The 22,290-nt window shown below is 40.8% G+C and overlaps 2 protein-coding genes and 1 long non-coding RNA gene across 3 annotated transcripts in view; 1 reads left to right on the top strand and 2 right to left on the bottom strand.

Annotated features, from left to right (window-relative positions):
* Positions 1 to 22,290, bottom strand: part of cep290 (centrosomal protein 290) — a 204,225-nt gene that overhangs the window by 130,912 nt on the left and 51,023 nt on the right. Inside the window, exons 7-8 of the mRNA XM_076302635.1 lie at positions 21,788 to 21,934; positions 5,219 to 5,401 (exon numbers count right to left, since the gene is read on the bottom strand). Of these exons, the coding sequence (XP_076158750.1) occupies positions 5,219 to 5,401; positions 21,788 to 21,934 (330 nt within the window). The remainder of the gene's footprint in view (positions 1 to 5,218; positions 5,402 to 21,787; positions 21,935 to 22,290) is intronic.
* LOC143141970 (uncharacterized) lies at positions 17,029 to 20,342 on the top strand. Its single transcript, XR_012990846.1, has 3 exons — positions 17,029 to 17,286; positions 17,433 to 17,660; positions 19,464 to 20,342. It is a non-coding gene; the product is annotated as an uncharacterized LOC143141970 (long non-coding RNA).
* LOC143141964 (uncharacterized) lies at positions 17,873 to 21,747 on the bottom strand. The gene is made up of 4 exons (XM_076302645.1): positions 20,901 to 21,747; positions 20,473 to 20,573; positions 20,270 to 20,343; positions 17,873 to 19,348 (listed from the first exon to the last, which is right to left on the bottom strand). The coding sequence occupies exons 1-4, from the start codon at positions 21,099 to 21,101 to the stop codon at positions 18,189 to 18,191; spliced, it is 1,536 nt and encodes a 511-aa protein (XP_076158760.1). The 5' UTR covers positions 21,102 to 21,747; the 3' UTR covers positions 17,873 to 18,188.

Here is a 22,290-nt window from a genome sequence, read left to right as displayed (position 1 = left end):
GTTGGTTTAGATCCAGTGAAACTGCAGTCATGGAAACGTAACGTCACACTTCAGTACTCTATCTGGACAGGCAGATTGGATCTGATCACTTGCAATATATAATGTAGACGATTTTCTAAGCATACATGCTTGGAACTAAATTCTCATTCTGGTAAAGCACTGCTACTGGAGCTTTGTGCAAATCACTTAACCCAAGAAGCAGTAATTTTCCTGAGTGAGAACATAGTTCGAAGTTTGTATATGCTTAGAAAATCGCCTATTTGTAGCCTACATGTTGTAACTATACAAGTCACAACATGTAAATGAGAAAATGTTAGCGTTCTTAAGTCACTTTTGGGTGCTATAGGCTAGTTGGAACTGCCCACCTCAATAAACTATGTTAAGCTATGCTAACAGTGGGTGCTTCAGGCTGACTAACTGCATGCACAGAGACGAGAAGGGTATGCATCATCTTATCTAACTTTAGGGGAGACAGTGAATAAGCTAATTTCCCAAAATGTTGGCGTGTTCCTTTAAAGGTGGGGTGATTGAAGACAGTGCAATCCGAAGATCATGTTCGACATTCAGTTTGTTTCTGTACTTGTTCTTTAGCTGCGTGAGAGCAGAGAAGCCAGCTTCGCATAAATAGGTGGTACTGAAAGGCAAAAGCACTCTGATTGCATGGTGACCAAGAGCAGGATATTCGTGCACAACGCTGCACCAAAAATGAGGGAGAGTCAACTCTGAAAACTTCTTCTGCAGGCCGCGATCACATGATAGGTCCACCAATTGAGATTCAGCTTCGGATGACATTGTCACCGTTTCCATGTCAGTTCCAAAAGGGTCCCTTATCCAAACGTGAGCCAGTGCGTTTTCCTCCTCTGGGAAATAATCAGAGAAGCGCGTTTGCAGTCTCTCCAAATGAGATAGCATGACCTTTTTCAGCTCTGATCTGTCTGTATCCATCAGGTTTTTGACTTCATGACACGTGTTCGGTAACATGTCAAACCTTTTGCTGGTAACATGCTTGGACCACAGACTCAACTTTTTCTTAAATGCATTGATTTTGTCCATTTGTTCGAATCAGTTGTGCCCCTTCCCTTGTAATGACACATTCAGAGTGTTCAAATTATCAAAAATGTCAGCAAGATAGGAGAGACGTGCGATCCACAGGTCATCGTTAAAATGTTCTGCCAGCTGTGACTTTTTCTGCGCTAGAAATGCTGCCAATTCGTTTCTGAGCTCGTAAACTTGGGATAACACTTTCCCCTTGGATAACCAACAGACCTCGGCGTGATAAAGCAGTTGTTCGTGGCCGCTACCCATCTCTTGACAGAAGGCTTGAAAACACCTTGCATTCTTTGCGCTGTGCCTGATGTAATTGACAACTTTCACAACCTCTCGCAATGTTTCGTGAATCTCCGGTACCATGTCTTTGGCAGCTAATGCTTCTCTGTGCAAAAAACAATGATTCCACGTAGCGTTTGGTGCAGCTACATCCAAAATTTGTTTGACAACCCCTGAATGTCTTCCCGTCATTGAAGCTGCCCCATCCGTTGTCACGCCAACACAATTTGACCAGCAGAGCCCCACTGAATTAAAATATGCATCCATTGCAGCAAAAATCTCCACTGCAGTGGTAGATGTCGGCAATTCTGCACTAAACAAAAACTGCTCTTCAAAATCATTATTCCACACATGTTGCACATACACCAAAAGAATGGCACGATTAGCCACGTCAGTGGATTCATCAAGTTGTAAAGCGAAACAGTCAGTGGAGAGACGCTCGGTTAGCTGCTCAACATCATTAGACATGTCACAGATCCTCCTATGAACTGTATCATTAGACAAAGGAATTGTCTTTAATTTTGCAGCTTCTTTTTCACCAATGAGTGCAGTGCACATGTCTATTGCACAAGGAAGGATGACCTCTTCTGCGAGAGTGTGGGCCTTTTAATTCTTAGCGACTCTGTAGGCAACCAGATAGGATGCACGCAGTGCCTGCTTCTGCACGGTACAGGCACGTTCAAATGTCTTCTGGGACACCTCAAGATTTTGACTCTTACCTTGGAAAAAGGCCAGAGGTTTATCCTTATGGCAAGCGTGTGTTGTTTGTGTACAGTAAGTCTGCTGCTGCCTCCTTCTGAAGTCTACAATTAGCTCCTTGGTTTTGCTAACATTAATTTGGAGACAGTTTGCCTGACACCAGGCAATCAGCTTTTTCACCTCTTCCAAGAAGGCAGTCTCATCGTTGTCGGAGACGAGGCCAAGGACTACTGTATCATCAGCAGACTTAACATTACAGTTACATTTAGTTTACATGTTGACAATGAATGGTTTTGGTTGTTGGTGGCGTTATTGCATCCTTTAGTTAGGCTACAATGCAGAATTATTCCCTCGCGATTGAGAGCTCCTGTAGTCGCATGTGCATTTCAAAACATTGTGACGTGAAATGCCACAAAAAGCGGCTTAGGATTGTTTGTGAATCGGCTAGGTCAGTGTTTCCCAAAGTCTGGGTCGCGACCCACGGGTGGGTCGCAGGAGATTTTATTTGGGTCGCCAGCACAATTTATGTTGTGTTATAGGCCTAACTGATACCATTTGTCATTTGATACCAGGAAAGCTAACAGTTTTCTATTAGGATGTAGTTTGTTAACTACCACAGTCACGGTTTTGTCATAAAAGCTCATGAAACTGGGGGACGAACGCATCGCAGAGGGGGTGCCAGAGCATGGATATCTACCTCTCAAAATGAAACCGTTCTGTGGGGCGCCTGCCATGTACCTCGCAGTTGCAAACTACAAGGGACATGAATCCGCCTATTTGCACGAACATTAGATACCAGCTCCTCAACTTTACCGATTAAAATCTAGTGACCGTGCTGTCAACTAAAACAGACATCCATAGACCGGACATAAGGCCGTTCAATTTGCATGTAGATAGTTTCGATTGTAGATGCAATCTTTAAAGTTAATAGCAACCTCCTCACATTCTTATTTCTGATTTAAAATGCACAACAGTGCATTATATTAGGCTACAATTTAAATGGACATTTTAAACACTATTCCTCTCGTTTTCTCCAAAGTAAAGGCGCATTCTTCCGGCTATTGCTCAAAAGCCTCTTGTTCTGATATAACGACTATACAATATAATATAATACAACAATACAATACAACGACTTGAGTTATTTGCTGTTTACATCGGAATTGACGTCCACAGTGTTATGGACCCATTTGTCTGCAACGCAACGTAGCCTACAACATTTTTTTTAGAAATACAGGACGGGCTTACTTTGCTGACGAATGAAGACTGCGCAACATGCGAGAATTTCCCCAAACTCTAAGATGCACATTACATGTAAAACATATCTTTTCAGTAGTTATTTCCAACTTTTCATGCTGATGGTGCTCAAAATGCTATGTCTATCTATCTAGATCCTATAGCAATGTATGACTGGGGAAGGCATAGAACAGTTGGAGAACCTGTGGCCTAAAACAATATTGGTGGTTGCAGGGTAGATTTGAAGTGAAATGGGTTGCGATGGTCTGTCATTTTTAAAAAGTGGGTCCCCAGAAAAAAAGTTTGGGAAACACTGGGCTAGGTCTTAGTGAGTTAGGAGTCCGTTCGACTTCTTCTAAGCTGTCCCAGACTTAGGTGCTACTTTTAGGGCTAAAATTATCTGTGAATTAGGCCTACTCCTAGTCAAAAAAATGAGGAGTCCTTAAGTTACAAATGACACGGCCATTATTTTTTGGGGACTCTCATAAATTCACCAGTAAGGAGCTACTTTTAGCTTTAAAATTCTTTGTGAATACCTGATCTCTCTACTATATTCTCAACTGATGTCTCTAATAGATCAAAACCTAAAAAAAATGAAAACCAAGTAGGAGGATAAGCTTGCTATAGACCTGCCTGAGGAATATTGGGCCAAGGCACTGAAAATGGTCCATGCTTCATCTTTATGTGCTAGACTTGGGCTTATACAGTTTAAATACAGTTGCATAGAGTTCATTTAAGCAAGACAAAACATCATTGCATTCGCATTACTTCTGGCCCATAGGAGAATTTTGTTAGTTTGGAAATCTTCTCCCATCCCCATCAGCTTCTAGCCTGGCTAACGTCAGACCTCATCTCATTGAGATGGGGTCTGGGAACTAGACATTCATTATCTCGTATTTGAAACGTGGTTTACGAATGCCTAGAGCAGTTGATTGGGCGCTACGAATGTCTATCAAATGCGTCTGTACGTAGCTCATAACGGCTTCGGTGTGTTGTCATCGTCTTGATGCCCTCCCTCCGTTCTGAGATTGGTTCCTTCGTTGAGGTGAAAACGAAGTCCATAGAATCCAGGCTGCCTAGCAGCGTGAATAAAATTGCGCGCGTAAGGCAGCCTGGGAAAACCCAGGCTAATCAGCTTCTGCTTGGCTGGAAGATGTAATGGTTTTTTGGTTCTTCCAAAACTAGAGAAGATAAAATTGACACTGACAGGGTCTGTGGAAAGGTTCTACTTCAAGTGGGGACCTTTTCTGTCGTACTTCAAAAAGCTGAAAGAGCTACCCACTGGTGAGGGTCCCTGATTGTAACTGAGATTCTCCTTTTTTTCCTCTATCCTTTCCACTGTATTCTTGTTTTTTTTTTTGTACATTTTCTTTTCACTTCATTGTCTATTTATTTATCTCCCCCCCCTTTTGATATTTGATTTGCTCATTGAATGGTTGACACATTGTAAATGACTGCTCTGTTTGAGCACCTAACATGTTACAGATGTATGTGGGCCTATGCTTTGAAAGAGTATTGATACATAGCTGTGAGAATGTGCATTCATAATTGTGAAATGTTGTTTTGTGAACATATTAGCTGCCAAGGGGTGTTTGTGGTGGGTGGGTGATGGTAACCTTTTTCTTGTTAAAAGAATAATAAATAAAAATATTGTGTGTATTGTGTAATTCCTTCAATAAATAAATATAAAAAAAAGAAAATCACATCTGTACTATATACGAATAATTTGTCATCTGAAACTTACTCAAAGTCACTGAGGTTTGAATTCTTAACCAAATAGTATATTTCAGCTTTTAATTAATACATTTTTACATTTTACATTACATTTTAGCAGAAAAAAAAAATATATATATATTAAGATCCCATATCCATTTGTTGATGATGAAGCTCAAGAAGGAAATTTGAGAGATGAATGTTCACAAGGATAACAAGGTCATATTAGAGTTTAATGAAGTTTTACCTGAGCTTTGGCATGGTCTCTATCCTTCCGCAGCTGGTCCATGCTGGCATCTGACTGCTGAACTATTATTTTCATCTTGTTGTACTCATCAGTCATCTTCTCCATCTCCCGTACAGACACCTCAAGATTCCTCTTCATCAGTTGACTGTCAGTCTTCAAACGACCAATTTCTTCTTCTGCCCTCTGCACAAATCATTTCAGGCATTTACTTATGGTATTATGCAATATAATATTTAATATTATATCATAATATATTTTTATCAGCTTTCAACCATAACTTTACAATGTTATCCTTAGATGTGTTATGACCAGGGTTGGGTAGTAACGGATTACATGTCATCTGGATTACGTAATCAGATTACAAAAATCAAGTAACTATAATCAGCCCAGATTACAATAAAAAATTGTGTAATCAGATTACAGTTACATTGTTGGGGATTACCTGATTACATTTTATCATGCAAATAATGCAATTTTTCAAGATTATTCATACCCCTGGCAAATATTGATTTTCTCTTGACTAATATGTTTGTTCTTAATTAAAAGGACACTTGCACATGCCAAAAGGTTGCAAGACAATGTGGTAAAAACATGGAATCAAAAAAAAGTGTTTTTATTTTTTTAAACATTTTTATTAAAAATTGCGTGTTCAAAATTATTCATACCCTTTTTAAACAATCACTGGAAACATCTTTATTTACCACCACAGCCCTCAAAATGGTTCATATAATACCCACTAAGCCTCTTCATGTCTCCACAATGATTGTAGACTGCACCTTTTTAGCAGCAACCTGGGTTTTGAGGCAGGAACGATTATTTGCCATCACTTTGGCCTTGTGCTCACTTTTTTGACGGATTGAGGTCCGCTCTAAAATGTTGATAATGTTCTCTGTTAACCATTTCTTGCCTTGTTTGGCTGTATGTTTTGGATCATTGTGTGATCATTGGGATAAATCATCATTGGGATAAATGCAGAGACCAAATGTCCCTCACAGGATCAAAAGATATACTTACTTACTTACTAACTTACATACTATTGGGGCAGGTCTCTCGGCACACTGCCTGATCTTTTCCTCCTAATCTTAATGTAGCCTCTTGTTTTAGTGTTACCGTTTACTTTGAGAAAGTCACCAGGTCCCCCTGGTTGAAAAACATCCCAAAATAATAATTTTCTCACCCCCACAATTGGACATGGTGTCATTTGGGTTTAATGCTTCCCTTTTTTATGCCAATCTCAGGCCATGTCCCTGGGTCAAAAAAAAATCCAGCGAAAGCTAAATTCTTTGTCCAGGTGTGCCCTTATAAAGGTTAAGCAGAGTTGTGCATGTTTGGAGAAGAGCGGAGAAAAATAGAATGAGAATTCTTTCATCAATTCTGTGGTGGTGTCTTTTACTTAATTGCATATTTATTGAATTAATCTAAAAGTAATCTTAATGTAATCCAAGATTACATTACATGTTTTTGGTAAATTGCCATGTAATTTGTAGTCAGTAATGGATTACATTTCAAAGTAATCTGACCCAACCCTGGTTATGACCTTGTATAATATAAATGAAAAGTTGTCTGTTGGTGCGCACATCCAAGGCAGGTGCTGGACAAAAAGTGCTAGGCTATCAAATGAAAAAAAGGGTGGAATGCACACTTGCTCCCATCAGGAATTTTTTAATGACTTTCACCAGTGTGTAACGTTTCAAGCTTACACTCTTCATCAGACTTGAAGGCCTAACTGATGTTAACACAGAAGGTATGCAACTTAGGTCAGTCCAAGAAATGCTCAGATGTTATTTTACAAGCCCAGTTACAACCCTATTGGCCAGAGAATAAAAGTCTGTTTTTGGCAGATTTAGCACCCCCTTGTGGTTTTCTGGAGACCCTCATGAATAATGAATTACCTTGCAGCCAATAGTACTACTCACTTCGTAACACTCTACACACTCCTGTACAGTACTGTAGGTACCAGTATGCAACAAATGAACGATTCTGCCAATAAACTGAAAAAGAAGACTAGACTACTCACTTCAAGATGTGCTTATGTTATGCACCAAAGCCAGTTTAGCTTAACTTACATGATTGAGACAGAATTGGAAAAGGGATCAAATACTGAGGAAGAATCAGTCCCTCAATGATTGGGATGAAATGTTTCTGACTGTCAAATATTGTTCTTTTGTAGGTCTACGTTTTCTCTACTGGCCCTTCAGCCTAGACACATGAATAAATGTGACAAAGTCTCCTGGTTCAGTTGTTTCCAGTTTCATAGAAACGAGGGTGTTAGATTTGCAGTAGCCTAACTACAAAATCCAACCTAATGACGACCCCCACTCACCGGGGCTAGGTGGAAGGTGTTACAGTAATAGCCGATTGGCGTAGCCTACAGTGGACTAGGGCTGTCAAAATTGCTCAAAAATGACGTTCGAATTTTCCCTCCAAAATAAACACATTGGAATATCTAGGCTATATTATTTGCGCATTATGTATGTTTTCAACTTTTTGGAAACTTTTGAATTAACTGAAAGAAAATAAATATTTTTCGTTTGAAGTTTATTTTTACGTAGCCTACAATGGCCAGTTCTGACAAAGCCGAAATTACTCCTTTTGAAACAATGAGTGCAGGCCGCGCGTTTGTATGGTTATATTGCTTGACAGGGGGGGATCCCAAGCAGCTTTCAGCCATAAGGCTACTTTGAGAACATTTCCTAATTCACCCGACACTAATATTCAAAATGTTGAAAACTATTTCGGCATAGCCTATAAGCAGTTTAATTAAAAGTAATGTTAGTTGTAAACAAACATGCTACTTGGTAAGGCGCTCGTGCCTTAGATGGCAAGAAAAATCTTCACGATATAGGCCTATTAACTGACCGGCCGTTTCACGTTGGCTGGGGGGCAGGGGGGGCCATCAGACATTTGTGCCCAGGGGTCTATGAATTGTTAATCCGGCCCTGCCCCCAACAAATCACACCTTCCCACCTCTGTGACAGCTTAAAAGAAGTCGAGAGGACTCCTAACTCACAGAGCTTTTCACAAACCTGTTTTTGTGGCATTTCGCCATGTTTTGAAATCCTATGCGGCTTCCAATCGTGAGGAAGCAATTTTGCATTGTAGGCATAACTAACATGCAATAACGCCACCAACAACAACCAAAACTAGGCTACTCATTGTCAACATGTAAATTAAATGTAACATTATTGTGAATCAAATTAAAATGTTCTCCTCTTTGCAAACGTAGGCATAGGCATAGTAACAGATTCATTTAATAATGTTATAAAGATACTACATCAATCCGTATGTTTCATTAGGCTACTAGGCTATTTGTTTTGCCTTACTCTTGATTTATTTAGGCTAGGCCTTTTTATTCAGTTATTCATCATCTTCCGTCCTTGTGTAGCGCACGCATTCTCAGACCTGTCACTCATCATCGTAACGGAGGTGTTTGGAATCATTCCCGCATTACAAATCATCAGCCAATCAAGGTGGTCACTTCAGTCAAGCTCGTGCATAAGTAATAACGTCATCCATAGCAACGAAGACTCACTCTTAGTTTAGGAGTTGTCATTTTTCCTTACTAAGAGTAGGTCGGAAAGGCTTTGTGAATAACTTAATAAGAGAAACTCCTAGCTAAAATCTTTTATTGCTATTTAGGAGTACTCCTAGTGGTAAGATAAAAGGCTTTGTGAATATGGCTCCTGGTGTCTAACCCAATGCATAGCCCATTTACACAAAATAATGGTCGAATATTACTGATGATCATTGTTATTTAAGAACATGCAGTGCGCGTAGGGCACCAAAAACATCTTGCTTGTAAAAAATAATCATACCGCACATTGTGGCGGGTCTGTTATTTAGCCCAGTGTTTCTCAAAGTGTGGTCCGGGGACCACTGGTGGTCCGCAAGCTATCCCAAGTGGTCCGTGAGCAGACATGGTAAAATATGATATAGATGAGTTGTTTGCAGTATTAAACCAACTTGTATGTAAATCCAAACAGTTCTGCAACACTGCCCGTGTAAACTATGCCACTTTATTAATTATATTAATCCTCTGACACAATAAGCAAGGTGCAAAGGCAATAAGCAAGGTGGCTCATCGAGTAAGCCTATTGTGTAATATACTGTTGAAATGGGTCTACTCTTTTTTTTAAGCTAGGTGGTCCATATTTTTTTATTTATTGATTAAGTGGTCCTTGGTCTGAAAAAGTTTGAGGAACACTGATTTAGCCAACTTACTGTAGGCTGCGCAAACCACAGGCTTTATTTTGGGAAAGCCTGCATTCGAGGAAGGCCTTCTGTTAAAGAATTTTATATAAAGCCTGCGCTAACAGTAATCCTCCTGCCCCCGCTACCACAGCTGTGGATAGTGTGGCATGCTCACGCGTTATGTCTCCTTCTTGCAAACTTGACTAGGCCTATAGCGCAACCATTTACATCTTCAAAAAATAACAACTTGCCAGATATGCCTTCATAGCTTTGGGCTTCATTCAGCATTTTGTTCTTCCACTGGAAATTACTCTTCTACATTTGCTGCCTGCTGCATCATTTCTGTTTTTATTGTTTAGAAAACGTTTGACGTCTTGAGTTAATGCAATAAATATTGTTTGCTGGTAACCCGCCACAAATAGCCTACAGATTCTTGCGTGCGTATTCTCTATTCTCTCATGTAAAATTCATTTTATACAACCCCACCTCCATTTTGCCTGTTCAAAATTCTGAGAAATTCTTGAATGTTTGTGTTATGTTTATGTTATGTGTGTGGGTGTGTGTGTGTGTGAGTGTGTGTGTGTGTGTGTGTGTGTGTGTGTGTGCTTGTGTGTGTGCCTGCGTATGTGCCTGTGCATGCAAGCGTACATATGTCTACTGTGTGAGTATGTGTCATACATATGATTACTGTGAATGTATGTGTGTGTGTGTGTGTGTGTATCTGTTTGTGCACATGTGTGCACATGAAATGGGTTAACATGACCCCTGGAGGCAAACATACGGAAAAAAATGGTCATCCTAGGCCCTACAGTTCTCAAGATATTCACAGAGAACTGTGTCTGCCCTACCCTCCTTTCGGGGGTCCAGTCCAGCGGGGGGGCTACAGATCAAAACGAAAAATGACGGTTCCATGCTATCCATGTGGGGGTACATGCCCACCAAGTTTTGTGTACCCCGGTCTTTCAGTGTCCCGGGAATCCTTGTTGGTGTACGTCACTAAATGTACACATAAATTATTTTATTGTAAGGCCCCCCATGAACGAAAGTACACAAAACTTGGCATGCATTCGGAGGGTGTCATAATGATCCTACACTTTAATTTTGTGCAGTTTTGACCTTGTCAGCCAGAGATATTGTGATGAAAACACCTAATTTTTGGCTTTTTAATTTTTAACTAGGTGGCGCTATACATGAAATAAGTGGTAATGGGATGGGTTGACATGCCCCCTTAAGACCAACATACATAAAAAAGGTGGACCTCCTAGGCCCTACGGTTCTCGAGATATTCACAGAAAACTGTCTCCGGCCACATACAGGCCAGTTGGTGTATAGTAACATAAATTAATTTATTGTGTGGCCCCCCATGAACGGAATTCCACAAAACTTGGCGTGCATACAGAGGGTGTCATAATGATCCTACACTTCCAATTTCGTGCAGTTTTGACTATGTTAGGTCACAGATACCATCAATTACAACACCTCATTTTTACTTTTTTGTGTTTAACTAGGTGGCGCTATACATGAAATGAGTGGTTATGGAATGGGTTGACATGGCCCCTTGAGATCAACATACAAAAAAAAATGGTCCTCCTAAACCCTACGGTTTTCGAGATATTCACAGAAAACTGTGTCTGCCCTACCCTCCTTTCGGGGGTCCAGTCCAGCGGGGGGGCTACAGATCAAAATGAAAAACGATGGTTCCATGCTATCCATATGGGGTTACATGCCCACCAAGTTTCGTGTACCCCGGTCTTTCAGTGTCCCGGGAATCATTGACGGAAACTTGGGCATGCGAAAAAAAAAAAAAAAAATCTGACTAAACCTATATGATCGCCGCTTCGCTGCGCGGCGGTCATAATTATAAGGATGCCATTTAGGGGTGTAAATCACAAGTTTCATCACAATTCGAAACAATATCAATTCTTTAACCCTCTAACCGCCCATGTCGCAATATTACTGAATAAAACAGACGATAGACGCGAGTACAGTGTAAAATCTCATTTGTACTCTTGACCACTAGTTGGCAGACACCCAGAGCTTCGATTCAAGCTCAACCTTTTTTTTCAACGTTTTCAGGAAGCATGCGAAAACACGCGAGAAACACACGAAGAAGACGTGCATTTCCTCCATAACGCGGAAGCGATGCGGGCCATAGTTTTGCACAAATTGAAGCAGAAATACACCAAATGTTGAAAAGAAATTCACGTGTGATGAAGTCTTGGATCTGTTATTTACCTATTATGATTCTGAAGGAGAATATCTGCCTTTTGGAGAATATGATCGATCGTCTATTGACTGATAGTCATGGTGCGTCTGTGAATGGAGGTACGTCTTTGCGACAGTGTCCACTAAGCATACCATGCTTATTTCGACCGATTTCAACCCTCTGCCCAACATAGCTGGAGGTGCCAGTGACAATAGTGATGATAGTGTCCGTAATGGACGTGGTATAGACAGCAGGGGTTGTAAAAATAGGGCTCTGAAGAACTACAAAGTCACCCGCGATATGGAACTGATTTGACCAGGCTACTTTATTGTATAGTAGCATAGGGTTTGTGATTATAGTAATAGTTTACTATTGTTGGTTTACATGTGACTGTATTCCTGTTCATTTGTTATGTCGGTGAAATGACAAAAAAAGAAAGAAAAACTGCTCAAATATGTTCAACATCTAGTATTTACTGAAATATGCATAATTCACGGTGGTTACCATCCAGTGACGTCATAATATGCAAATTAGATGAGTAAATTTACCCCCTTCATAAACTTCTGTTCATACTAAATGATTTTCACATTTACAGTAGGACTTTATCTCTGACCACTTGCAAGCCATGGCCTTTTGACATTTTTATGTACAAATCCAATTTATTCTTTTTAAACCCTGGCGGCTAAAGGGTTAAGGCAATGATTTGATTATTTTCGATATTTAAAAATTTGTAGCAATTCTCGGTGATTCTCTGAGATACTGGGGTCTGTTGTCGATAGGAAATTATAGATTTTGGTTAATTTTCATGGATTAAAAAATAGCAAATATTATAGCAACTGGTTTCCTCAGTTCCTGGACAATTACAGAATGTTGTTAGATGAAGAGGTGAAGTAACAAAGTGGCAAAAATGCCCCTGTCCCAACTTTTGAGACATGTTACTGGCATTAAATTGAAAATGAACATATTTTTTCCAAAAAACAATATAATGTCTCTCCTTCAACAGTTGATATGTTGTCTTTGAACTATTCTCAATTAAATATAGGGTTGACATGATTTGGAAAATCATAGCATTCTTTTTTTATTTACAATTTACATTTATTGATATAGGTCTCTGTTACGGAGGAAACCACTGCAAAAATAAAACTCTTGTCACAAATTTGATCGTGTTGGTAAATATGTGTTGTAGGATGTGATTTTTACAGTGTAACAATTTTTTTTTAAATCCAGTGAAATTGCTACCTTGGCAACACCGTCATGACTTTGGCCATTTTGTTGATAGGTAGGTCTATTTAATGCAGCTGTCAATTGACAAGCGCGACAGCGCCGGTATTATCGCATGTAGGCTATTTATTTATTTGTACAAAATTTAACGTGATGGTAAGCCAATGTTGTGCAATAGGCTGGCCGTTCTAACTACAGCAATACAGGCCGTTCTAACAACAGCAAAGAGCCCTAGAGTCACCCACTGTCAGAAACATACCAGTCAACTTTTTTACAGCTGTCTTCCTGTTTTAATATTTTTCCGTAAAATATCCCATATTTTATTAGTCTCATTACATTAGCCCCATCGGACTTGTCCGTCTCTGTATTGTTGTCCTTTTACTACCCCCTGCCCTTCCAGCGAAAAGATTTTTTTTTAAAGCATCATTTTGCTTGCCTGAACTGAAGGCGACTAGCCTAGAAATCTAGACGCACCCTAGCGACGGCAAATTAATTTGCTCAGCCTGTACGTCTAGTAGGAAACCATAGGAATTTCTATTGGCTGACGCCGTGGATGTCATCCAATCACAGCGCTCTATTTTGTTAGAGAGTCTTAAGGCGGGCTTAACAGGATGACGACAGTCCTACGACGGTGAACAACAAGGAAGGTGGCTATGCCGAACGAAGAGCGGTTGTTTGAATCGGTGTTGGCGTCAACTTTGGAGGAGTTGGACTTGTGCTTTTCTTTGAAAGTTGAGCAACACAATGCACTTAAGTCATTCCTTTCGAAGAAGGATGTATTTGCCGTTTTGCCGACCGGATACGGATATGGTCGTAGCGCTCGCCTATTTCATGCCTAGGCGGTTTGAAAGACAATTCTCTGCCCGCCCTTTGGATTAAGCGAGGTGAATGGGTCGATTCCAGACTATACATTTCAATGATATAGGATGGCCCGCCAGGCTAGAAGGCGACCTTAAAGTGATTAGAACAGTGTGGGAGAGAGCATTTGACGCCAAACTTTATTAGACCTAGCTTCACACCTTGTTTAGTTAGTGCAGCAGTTTTGTAGTACAAATTCTTGCTCTCACCAGAGGGATTGCAACAGAAAGACCGGCAAAACCGGAAAATCTCCCTTATTTTCAATGCTCTATGTTGACAGCTACAGTATGGTCAGAAAACGAGAAGAAAATTACTGAGGAGTTGAGTCAGCGGAGGAGTGGCGCTAGATAGGATAAATATGCTAATCTTACAGCCAACTCCTCACATCCATCGCCATTATTATATTTGTATTAGGCTATTAATACTATATTAGCTAAGTTAAATACGTTTTAGACAGTACAGACAGCTGCCCCTATGCAATATGCGGAGACATCAGCAGTAGCCTGATGTAGTCGCCTACCGTAGATTACCTTTGGACGTATTGCATTTGCATAGATAGCATTGCTAGACCGTAGGCAATGTTAGCCAACGTTCAGTAGCCAAGGCTAATATTTTTATAGATGGTGCGCCTGTCAGCTCGTCGGCTATGCACGGCAAGTGGCAAATAATAGGAAACTCAGCGGAGAAAGATATCAGTAGATAATTCTGATTTGTATAGTGTTTTGTTCACTTGGATTTTGGAAATGTAGACAAAAATATGTTAGCCTTTTCTGCCTCCAGAACATTGCATCATAGATCTGTAGCCTAGAAGTTATCAGACAAGAACGATCACTGGCTAACCCACTTTAAACTACTTTAGCAAAGTCCTTGGGTGCAGGTTGTGAGCAACAGGCAAACGCAAGATACAATTGCAGTCCAATGAGATGCAGCTTTATTCTCTGTGATCATGGCAATGTTAGACGATGTCGTTGGTGGAACAAATATAAGTTTGCCGACCTTGACTCAAGCGACTTCAGGTGCGTATGTGTGCCAATGTATGAACAAGACAGTTAGGCTATGAATATCGGGGTAAGTTACAGCTGACAATAATGACGGATCTTTACTAAATGCTATATTGAGTCTATTAGATATGGGTCCACAACGATTAAGTTTATCTACTCTTGATATTGACGAGATGAAGCCGTTAGGTTACTGTGCTCTCCTCAGCTCAAATCTACGCGCTGCAGGCGATTGTCACATAGACTAGCCTATAGTACTGGAATGGCCGCGGCGGTGTTTGCGAATAAGCCCTATTGAAAACTGACAATTATAGAATGTTGAAGACACCATTCCATCATTTTTCTAGATTCCACAATACAGTGTTTAAATTCCAATGTCTGATCCGGTGAATATCATGGCCTAGGGCAACCAGACAGTGATAGAGGACGGAGGCGTAAAATGTTTTAACAATAACGAGGGTTTATTTTATAAATCACAACGAAAATGGACGATAACAAACACTAGACTAATGTATAAGCAGGTAGGGCTGCACGATATTAGGAAAACATGCGATATGCGATACCATTATTGAGTACTGCGATAACGATATAATTTGCGATATTTAAATATACTGCTCAATAAAGGTTTTCCACACATATTTTGAAACCTTCCACCCTTTTCTCCATTCTCAAACTACATTCACAGAATGTCTGACAGTTCTTGCAAAATAAAACACTCGCCTCAAAAGTTTTACTTGTGCTCAGAACCAAACAGTGACAGAGTGATTCAGTGTATGATTGAAGTGTTCCCTTAATTTTTTTGAGCAGTATATTTAATGTTTTTTTTTCATTCTGCTTGCTGCAAACATACACTGTAGGGTTGGGGGGGGGGGGGGGGGGAATGTATAATTACAGAAATAAATGTATAATTTTTAAATAATATAAAATATAATGTAGCCTATATGGCCTGATGAAAGTGGACAGCTAAGAGACCTACTGACTAGGCTATCGAAGTTGTGTGGAAGATCTGCTCCTAATCCTCATAAAAGACGGGTGGACAGCCAATCTGAACACTTGTGCACCAACCAGCGGAATATTCCACATTGCCAGCCTTCGATGGGCCTAGCAAAGAAGCTAGGCCTACTTAAGCTATATCGCGGCAATCATCTCAGTCTGTAACCTCATACAGTACGCTGCGCATCCCACGTTATTAGGCTACCGGCATGCCGACTACGAGGGCAGCGGAAAGTGAAAGTAATTGGGCTGCAATCGCACAGTCCAGAAGTAGGTTAAACAACTTTTACAAATAACGAATCCTGATTACCTCTGTGCTGCTGTCTGGGGCTTTTGCTAAATGCAAATCATGAAATACAAGCCTTACCGACAGTGAAAGACAACTTCTGATATAACGATAACGAAAGAAATTGTTTATTTTAACACGGTGGAGAAGGACGCATTTGCGCTGTGTTTGTAACACGGCATCCTTCATAAAACCAAAATATTCCCATATAACAGACGTGCTTTTCCTTTTAGTCACTAATTCCTCTTCACCCAAGTGTAGCCTACCTCGCTCGACTCACTATTTTCAGCCATCACGACTTAGCTCCCGCTTTAACACCTAAAACACCACACACCTAAACTGGTAGGGGACGGGCTTCTTGGGCTGCATGACGCATCAGTTTGGTAAAATATGTTGACATTCAGAATGTGAATACACCATAGACTGTATGGAATGCGCACGGCTCAGAAAATGTATCGAATTTATCGAAAATTAAGTAATCTTTGCGGTATGTCCATCGCAAGTGTTGATATCGCGATAACGATAGATTTTAGATATATCGTGCAGCCCTATAAGCAGGTAGTAGTCAGTTCTCAGTAGTGTGGTGCGGGCGTGTGTTGGGTGTAGGAAATGTAGCGTATGCATGTTGCATGTAAAAGGAAATATAAAGTAAATAGAGCAGCGGTAACTGGCACAGCAAGCAGCAAGGCGCAAAGTGACAGAAGAGTGGGACCGAGAACCAGAAGTAGGCCGCGATCTAGGCGACCCCGGCCACTTCATCAGTCCTAATTGGGGAGACACATGCAGACCATTACAGACAAGGCCTGGCGGCCGTCACAGTGAACTAGTTGAGCAAGCATACATTTGCAGTTTCTCTGGAAATGCATCCTAGCCCGATCATTCAGCCAGTGGAGTCCTCTGGGAAGCCAAGTGTTGTCCAAAGAGAGACCAATGGTGCAATTCACCTTTGGCTAAGCCCCGCCCCCCTTAGTTACTGTTGCTACGTCCGACAACTTCTGGGCTCTAGTTTTCTGACTGGTTATCGTAAGACTATCCACAACATGGCTTATGCTGTGACAGCTCTTCCTGCTGAACTTTTGTCAAAGTTTTATAAAGCAGCAAATAAAGTGTCCGATAGGAGTAGACAAAAAGGTCTGCAATATGCGTTCGAAGGCTATATTCAGGACATACAGGTGAAACGCAAAGAACAAGGCATCCAAATAGAGGCAAAAGCATACCGGTCACAGTCAAAAAATGAACCACCGCATATCCTACTAATCGAGACGGAGGCTGGGACTGACAATATCAAGGAGCAACACTGTTCATGCAAAGCTGGGTACGTCTCTATTCACTTCTAAAATCGTTATTACGAAGCAAACGGACTAACGTTACGCACGTATACGTTGTATTTATTCAGCATGTGCTAGCGTATCAACAACCGGTAGACTATTCAACTGTAACTTAAGGTGATGTTATGGTTAGCTCCACAGGGTTTTGCGCGCACATCATTGGGCTTATCCATACCCTGGATCTCTGCAAGGCACAACACATAAACGCTGTGCCAGTTCAGTCCTCCACAAGCTTACCCCAACAATGGCATAAGCCAAGAGGTGCTAAAGTAGCACCACAGCCTGTGACAGCAGTCGTTGTGGCCAGGGCCAAGACAGAGCGAAAACGGAGACCCATCTTCTGCCAATACCGCAATGACAGGTGAGTCACAGCTATGTTTATTTTTAACACCATGTAGGCTGGCTATCCCATTGTGTCCCTCCACCATAAGCAACTTAATTGTATGTAGCCTATGTGTTTGAGAGCACATGACATACGCAGAAATGTATTTTGCATTTCAGATTACTTGACATACGTAGAAATGTGTGACTTTTCCATCTCACAGGGCCATCTCTGAGGTAACAGATCAGGATTTGTTGTTATTGAGACAGCTGACAGGGACACCTATGAGCTACATAGCAAGCAAACCCCCGATAGATGTAGTGATAGGTCAGGAGAAGTACCCTCTTGGAAGTGGCTTGAGCTACCAGGTAAAGCAGATTATGTAAAACTGTTAAAGATAATGACTAATTTCTTATCATTTGCAGGAAGACATTTTATTACAGTCACATAGCCAACATACATTTGATTTAATTTTCAATAACAACACAATAATTGATTTATCATGTTAAAAAAAAACATTCAAATTCAGGAGCTTAACTGTGTGTAGACAGATCATTGTGCTGTATCCTATGCTTTTATAATGTTCGGCTGGAAATTGGACAGCATACAGACCACAAACCATATCTGATTTATGTTTCCAAGTCTGACATTAGGGATCCGTCCAGAAACCATTTTAAATTTCTTCACTTTGGCTATGGCTCTTTCTACATGTACTCGGTGTTTGGCTATTTTCTTTGTCATCTCAACGTCTGTAGCTGGCATCTGACTATTTGATTTGGCAAAGGGGGGAATGTTCAAATTAAGCCCAAGCTCCTTTACATCCTTCTCAATAAGAAAACCCTTATCCACCATGAGCCCATCACCTGCCTTAAGATAGCCACACTGAAGCAGACCTTTCAGTAAATCTTTGATCCCACATTGTCTAAATAGCTCTTGGTCTGAGATTGATCCTGTGTAAAGTGTGGATACAAAGATAATGGCACCACGAGGATCACAGGCAATAAGACATTTAAGTGTGTTGGCAGATTTGTAGTTTGAGTAAGTCTGACTTTGAAGTAACAGTGATGTTGGTTTTTCTGTCTTAATCTCTGTACCATCAAGAATAGCAAATGTTGTTGGGAACTCTGCTCTGTAGGTGTCAGGCATGTTTTGTGTTATTGTGTCCCTGTGTGGCCAAATAGACATGTTGCCTAGCCTACCATACATGAAATCAATCCATGAATTGAATAAAGTGCTAACAGTTCGTTCTGGAATTTGAAATTTGAAGGCCAGCTCTTTCAGATCAAAGTTTTGCCTCAGCTTCATAAGCACAAGTAGGAACTGTTGTCTTAAAGGCATGAGGTTGATTTGCTGATCTACTCTGTGGTATGTCACAGGGCTAAGTGTTTGTGTATCTGTTGCAGTACTGGGTATCCTAAAAAAAGCACACAGCTTGTTGAACTCATCATAACTAAAACCTGTGCTGTACTTAAAGTACTCAGGCACATTGCAGTTAGATATAGTCTCCGGTGTGAGTTGGTAATGAACTTGAGTGGGTGTGGTGTGGGTGAGTGAGTGAGATGAGTGAGTTTGAATCTCTTCCCTCAGCAAGGCATTTTCTTTTTCTTTATCGGCAAGTTGCCTCTTTAATTGATTTATTTCTTCTTGGTCCTCTGTGCGATCCTGGTGTGGATCCTCTGTGTGAATCTGGTCTGTGGGAATCTGGTCTGCTGTGTGAATCTGGTTTTCTGTGTAAAAACACAACAATGACATTAATAAAATGAGGCCTAGTAAAAAAAAATAAAAAAAACAAGAAACATAATGTAAATAATAAATGTTTTTTTCCCCCTTCAATGCATACAGCTCCCACTATTGGACAACACTTCACAAGCATCCTCCCAATCAAACTCCAGTGACTTCCCAGCATTCCCTTTGCCACCACAGCCAGGCTCTTTCTGTACTGTCCTTAATGAAGTGCAGATGGAAAGGTTCAGTACCATAGTAGTCTCAAAGGCTGAGGCAGAGGCACTTGAGAAAAACACCAGACAGCAGAGTAGCAACAACATCTGGCATCATGTCCGCTCTATCCGCCTAACCTCATCGTCCTTCAAAAGAATATTCTCTAGAAGAGCTGACTTTGAACAACTTGCCATCATCATGCAGAGGAAGAAGAAGAGCATCATGACAAAAGCCATGAAGAGAGGCCTGGAGCTTGAGCCAGCCGCTGCAGCCCAGTATGCGGTCATCACTGGTAATGATGTGCAAGTGTGTGGGTTTGTCATCAACCCTAACGCCCCCTATTTGGGTACATCCCCTGACAGAAGGGTTCAGAGTGATGAGAGTGAGACCTATGGACTACTCGAAATTAAATGTCCAATGAAAATCAGCTACACCGATTGCCAGTACCTTAAAAAGGGTAGCGATGACACCTACAGGCTCAATCGTACACACGAATATTACTTCCAAATCATGGGACAATTGGGGATAACTGGGATGCCATGGTGTGACCTTTTTGTGTCATGTGAAAGTGACTATCACCTGGAGCGAATTTGTTTTGATCCCGAGATGTGGAGGAAAATAAAAGATAAACTTGACTGGTACTTTTTTGAGCACTTTCTCCCTACAATGTGCAATGACAGTCCACAACAGTCACATGAACTGTAGCCTACCTGTTTCAATGACGATGGACAACTCCTCTGATGTGGTGTCCTGCACTGATGAGCCTGATACTGTGGAGATGCCTCTGTAAATAGATAGATACATACAAATAAATACATATGTAAAATCGATTAAAGTGTTTGATATTATTCTGATACTGTGTTGTGGCTGTAATATTTTTTCTGTGATTGAATTATATAAATATACCTCTTACCTCTTAGTTGGCAGTCTTCGACTTTTGACTGCACTTCCTCCACCAGGAATAGCAGGGACTGGATTTGGGGATTCGGGACTTGGTTCTCCATTAACAAAATGCTGAAATAGTGATGTAAAATATTGTTGGACTGTGGCAACACGGTGGCGGTAGTCACCTTAAAAACTACCACAGCGTATCTATAACATTAACGTTAGGTGTTTGTAACTTTAATAACGAAGTTAGCTAGCTGCTAACATCCAGCCGCTAGTCAAAGAAAACAATCCTGATTTATGTGATAGCTAAGCTATCCCTAAACTTGCTTGCTTGCTAGCACATTGATTCTTCAATAATTAGGTTAGAGAACCGAAATCATAACCTAACACAGCATAAAATTGTCTAACTAGTATATCATATAACTTCACAGTAAGATTAAAAGCAAAATTTACCTTAGAGCACACAAAAGTGTGCTTGTTGATCCTCGAGGGGTTTAGCTGACTGTGAGGACGTCCACACAGTTTAATCCAAAGACGACACTTGTCAGGATTTGACTTCGGTTTTGGGAAGGGGAAAAAACGGACACCCCCCTCCAACCTTTCTGGGAAACGCGTATCTGTATTACAAATGCCCCAGGCACAACGTTTAACCATATTTTTGATCAAAATACCTGCCGAGACCGAAAATATGAGACGCCTGCGTTAAAGTCAATGGAGCGATGTGAAAAAGTGTCGGACCTCTATGGGAGCTCGTTGTTGGCTGCGCTGTGATTGGTCAATCTACATTCTAGGGTGTGGCTTAGCCAAAGGTGAATTCGACACTGATGTGCCTTGAACTTGGAGTTCACCTCGGCGTTTTTGTTTTTGGCTCCATCTTTCGACTTGCCATTGCATTGCATTTCATGTATTGTTGCATTCTGGCCCACAGTTATTGTGGATGATTTTGATAGTCAGGCTCACTAGTTCATTGTTTGAACTCCAGCTGATAGACTGACGCTCCACTGAACTTTTTTCTGCTGGATTGAGGCTAAGGGCGCTTTCATACCTATTTTGTTCGAATTCACAGGCTGAATCAATGTTTTTTTCTCCATTGTCCCTGGGTTTGTTTGTTTTCACATGGCAGCTTTTACATCAGAACAAATGATTAAAAACCTATGTGAGATTAAATTGTTCCCTGATGTGACAGCCGAAGACACTATCCCACAGTCACCTATCACTTATACCCACATTTACCTTATTAAGACCTCCAATATGTGTGTGTGTGGGCCTCTCACACTCTCTCCCCAATTGAACCGATCTTTGGGGGAAACACAAAAAAAACAGAGGCTCTGCAAAAGTACCTGTAATTCCTCCATACATTGGTAGAGTTGCCGGCTGGTTATGTTGAGGCGTCTCTGAGCCTCAATTCCCTCTTCTTTGGACTGAACAGGCACCCTCTGGTCCAGTTCTCTACGATAAAATTCCACATCTTGACGAAGCTGATCATTCTGAAGGGAAGACAGAAAAATTGTCAATGCATAGCTGTTTTGTTAAAAAGATCTGTTGCAATCAAACATCAGAAATAGAAATCTGTTGCCCTCAAATTGAATAATTCAATACGAATGGAATGGCTCAGCACGGCTGTGCTCAGCTTGGTTTGTCGGCCAAACATAACCTGGATCAGGGTCTACCTTTAAGAAAGGGACAAAGGTCTCCCGACAGACAAAAATATTTAAAAAAAGTGGCGGCAGAACTCTGCAACACAAAGCATAACTTTAGTTTCCTGTTTATACCCCTATTGCCATATATATATATATATATATATATATATATATTAGGCATGCATATACTCGCCCACAAAGAA

This window comes from Alosa pseudoharengus, unplaced genomic scaffold (assembly GCF_046254945.1).
Source record: "Alosa pseudoharengus isolate Yale_2024_CS ecotype anadromous, Long Island Sound unplaced genomic scaffold, YU_APseudo_1.1 YU_APseudo_1.1_scf_10, whole genome shotgun sequence".
Lineage (NCBI taxonomy): Eukaryota > Metazoa > Chordata > Actinopteri > Clupeiformes > Clupeidae > Alosa > Alosa pseudoharengus.
Note: the sequence above shows the minus strand (reverse complement) of the source record. Positions and strands in the feature narration are given on the sequence as shown.

Bases quoted from the DNA above. Each gene is read 5' to 3' on its own strand.
- LOC143141964 (XM_076302645.1), bottom strand. From the start codon at position 21,101: ATGGTTAAACGTTGTGCCTGGGGCATTTGTAATACAGATACGCGTTTC. The intron at 20,574-20,900 runs GTAAATTTTGCT...TCACTATTTCAG, and splicing joins ACACTTTTGTGTGCTCTAAG to CATTTTGTTAATGGAGAACC. The intron at 20,344-20,472 runs GTAAGAGGTATA...ATCTATTTACAG, and splicing joins CGAAGACTGCCAACTAAGAG to AGGCATCTCCACAGTATCAG.